Here is a 3,570-nt window from a genome sequence, read left to right on the forward strand (position 1 = left end):
CATGTGGTACATAATAGTCATATGCTGAGTGAGTGATGTATTCTGTAAGGGGAATCCCAAGTCCTGGCAATTCTTTCTCACCTCATTCTTGGGGGACCTGTTCTGTTAGGTTGCAGAGCTCAAGGTGTGAACCCCCTCTGAGCACCCTTTCCTTCTGTGGCTGGTGGTTTTGCACCATGAGATAGGGAAGGGGACTTGAGCAGGAGGTAAGGCAAGGACCGGGCAAAGCCATGGGTGGGGCTCTGTGATGTTGGAAAAACCAGCAATGGAATCTCTTATTCCTGAATTAGTTGGCATTGAAATGGACTCATCACCCCCAAGCAGGAAAGTACGCTGTGGCAAATCGCCACCCACTCTGCCACTGTCCTTGTCAGACACCTCGCAGACAGACGAGACTGAAAGAGTGAGTGTTTGTCAGGGGCGTTGTGGGCAGGCCCTATCTTTTTCTCTGACATCGGCAATGATTAGTATCACAGAAGCTGAGTTAGTGAGATCAGATGGGAGACCTGGTCTTGGGGCTCTCGGAACTTTTCAGTTGACATAAGGGAGAAAACAGAATCAGGAACTGTTGGGAGCCTTTTGTTCTCTGAGGGAATACAAGATGCAGAGAGGGAAAAGAGACAGACCCCTCTCAGCATGTGCTCCAAGAGGACACCTGTGTTTTGAGACCCATTGGTACTACTTCTGAGCAGTTACTGTGAGTAGGACACCCACTGGGCCTTTGACACGTGCACCTGCAATATCACACTACTCGAATCTGTTGAAGTGGGAGGCCTAAGACTCACTCCAGATGCACCGTGGCTGGTTTAAAAATAGAAGGGAAGCTTCAGAGGGCATTAGCTTAGACATCTGGAGATGCACAGATACCCCGTGCTCCTGCCTGCAGGGTCGGGGAGGGGGGCGGGGTGATTCCTAACCCCGGCATGGCTGATACATGCAGAATCACCCCTGAGGCCGGAATAATGGGCTAGAACCAAAATCAGAATCTCAAGTTATCAGGGAAAGAAAAGTATAATTTTCTTGTTAATTTAAAAAGTAAACTTGTCAGGGTTTGGAAAGGGGTTGGGGAGCATGAAGAGGGGGAGCACAGAGGATTTTTAGGGCAATGAAACTAGTCTGTATGATGCGTCAATGGTAGAAGCATGTCATTATAGATTTATCAAAACTCCAAGAGTGAACCTTAATGTAAACTACGGACTCTAGATGATAATGATGTATCATTGCAGGTTCATTGACTGTAGAAATGTGTCACTCTGGGGCGAGATTTGATAGTGGGGCAGGTGGTGCGTGTGGGAACTCTGTACTTTCTGCCCAATTTTGCTGTGAACCCAAAACTGTTCTAAAAATAAAGTATATAAAAAATAAATTTATTGAGCACCCACTATGACCCAACATAGAGCTTATACTCCTGTACTTTCCCTTACTTTTCTTTCCTTCCTCTCTTCCCCTGTAGAAATCTACTCTGTTTGTAATGGACTGAACCATGTCCTGCAAATCCTTATATCCTTAGCATGTGACTATATTTGGAGACAGGGTCTTTAAGGAGGTAATTCAGTTAAAATGAGGTCCTTAGAGTGGATATGACTGGTGTCCTTATAGGAGGAGGAGATTGGGGCACAGGCACACACAGAGAGAAGACCAAGCGAGGACACAGGGAGAAGGTGCCATCAACCAGCCAAGGAGAGAGGCTTCAGAAAGAATCTATCTTGCTGACACCTTGACCTTGAACTTTAGTCTCCAAAACTGGGAGAAAATACATTTCTGTTGTTTAAGCCACCCAGGCTAGGGTACTTTGTTATGGCAGATCACCTCTGATCTCTTCTCCTTTGTGATAAGGAACAGAGCAGATGATTAGCACACTGTGGCTCTTGGGCCAAATCTAGCTAGTGACCTGTTTTTGTAATAAAGGTTTATTGGCACGCAGCCAGGCCCATTTGTTCACTTATCGTCTATTGCTGATTTTGTTCTACAAGAGTTGAATAGTTGCGACAAAGACCCCATGCCCATGAAACTGAAAGTATTATCTACTGGCGTCTTACAGAAATGTGTGCTGACCTTGGTCTAGAAGAGTGGTTGGCAGCCTGGGCTGTGGACTCAGTAGGTTTGGGTTCAAATCCCTGCTGTGCTATTGAAAAATTAGGGAAATCACTTAATCCCTCTGAGCCTCATTTTTCTTATCTGTAAAATGGGGATAATAATAGTTACTCCTTCATGGGATTATGATAATCAAATATGATTGTGCATATAAATGACTTAGCACAAGGCTTGGCACAATACTGAGAAAAAAATTTAGTTATTGCTGTAATTAGTAATATTAGCCATTTGGTAGTGGAGTTATCATGCTGAACCGTCCAACCCTGGAGCATTGGTAAATTGGTTTCTTGTCTAACTGGCAACTTTTCTTGAGTAGAAATTAATTGCTTGACAATTTAGGAAACTACGTCAACTTCAACTCTGAATTGTTTGAATAAGTGCTACAAACATAGTCAGCCTTTGTTTTGTTTGTTTGTTTCCTTCTCTCTCTCTTCCTTTTTCTTTTTCCTTGAAGCACAAGCCAAAAAAACAGTCTCCTCTTAGCCCTCTGGGTGGGCCATGTCACACTCCCACAGAGTATTAGCAGAAAGATCTGAAAACCTTCCAAATAAAGGCAGGTGGGTGGAGGGGCCTTGTCCTGCTGGGCGGCTGTGGCAGGCTTTGTCTGAATGGCTCCTCTGTGCTTCGTAGTCCAGATCAGACAGGGTTTTATGAAGAGCTATGTTTAGGTAAATCTTATTTAGAAGCCCAAAGAAAACATGAAAGCTTCAATATCATGTTGACTTAGACCAACAACTGCTACCAGAGCTCAGTCCCCTTTTCTCAGATGTACAGCTCACAGACTTAAAGTGGGTGACTTAAAGCTCTGGTTAGGGGAAGTCAGGTGAGCGTTCAAACACTGACTCCACTTTGGGTTTACCTTGAACAGCTTTTTGAGCTCCAGTTCCCTGATCATACTAGAGGTGAGAATGATAGCGACTTCAGAGTTGGGGTGCAGATAAAGTGGGATGATAGATACCGAAAAGGACCTGGCTTAGTATCAGCCCATAGGGAATCTAATCTAATAAAAGAGAAACATGCAAATTGACCTCACCTTCACTACAACCAAGCCAAGCCCACCAGCCAATCAGAGCGACTATATGCAAATTAACCCAACCAAGATGGCGGCTGGCAGCCACAGAGCTGGAGCAAGCAGGAGGCTTGGTTGCGCCTGTGATGGAGGAAGCCAAGCTTCCTACCTGCCCTGGCTGGCTGTTGCCTCCGCTCAAGGCAACAAAGTTGCAATTATAGAAGATAAATAAATCCCAGATACCTGCTTCCAGCCAGCCTCCACTGGGAGCTTGGGTGGCTTGGGGCCATGGCCAGCCTGAAAACTGCCATCAGCCCTCACCCAGGATGGCCACACTCTTATGGGGTAAGGGTCCCTGCTGGGGGGCTTGGCCAGCCTGCAAAGAGCCATCAGCCACTCACCCAGACTGGCCGGGCACCCCAGCGGGACCGCCACCCCCCACCCTGAAGGGGGTGTGGCCAGCCTGA

At 46.3% G+C, this 3,570-nt stretch overlaps 1 protein-coding gene across 1 annotated transcript in view; it reads left to right on the forward strand.

Annotated features, from left to right (window-relative positions):
- The first annotated feature begins 265 nt into the window (after positions 1–265).
- The window catches only part of CBLN4 (cerebellin 4 precursor), a 96,278-nt gene continuing 92,973 nt past the window's right edge, over positions 266–3,570 (forward strand). Inside the window, 1 exon segment of the mRNA XM_014528696.1 lies at positions 266–403. Coding sequence (XP_014384182.1) covers positions 266–403 — 138 coding nt within the window.

This window comes from Myotis brandtii, unplaced genomic scaffold (assembly GCF_000412655.1).
Source record: "Myotis brandtii unplaced genomic scaffold, ASM41265v1 scaffold647, whole genome shotgun sequence".
In the NCBI taxonomy this organism is placed as follows: Eukaryota; Metazoa; Chordata; class Mammalia; order Chiroptera; family Vespertilionidae; genus Myotis; species Myotis brandtii.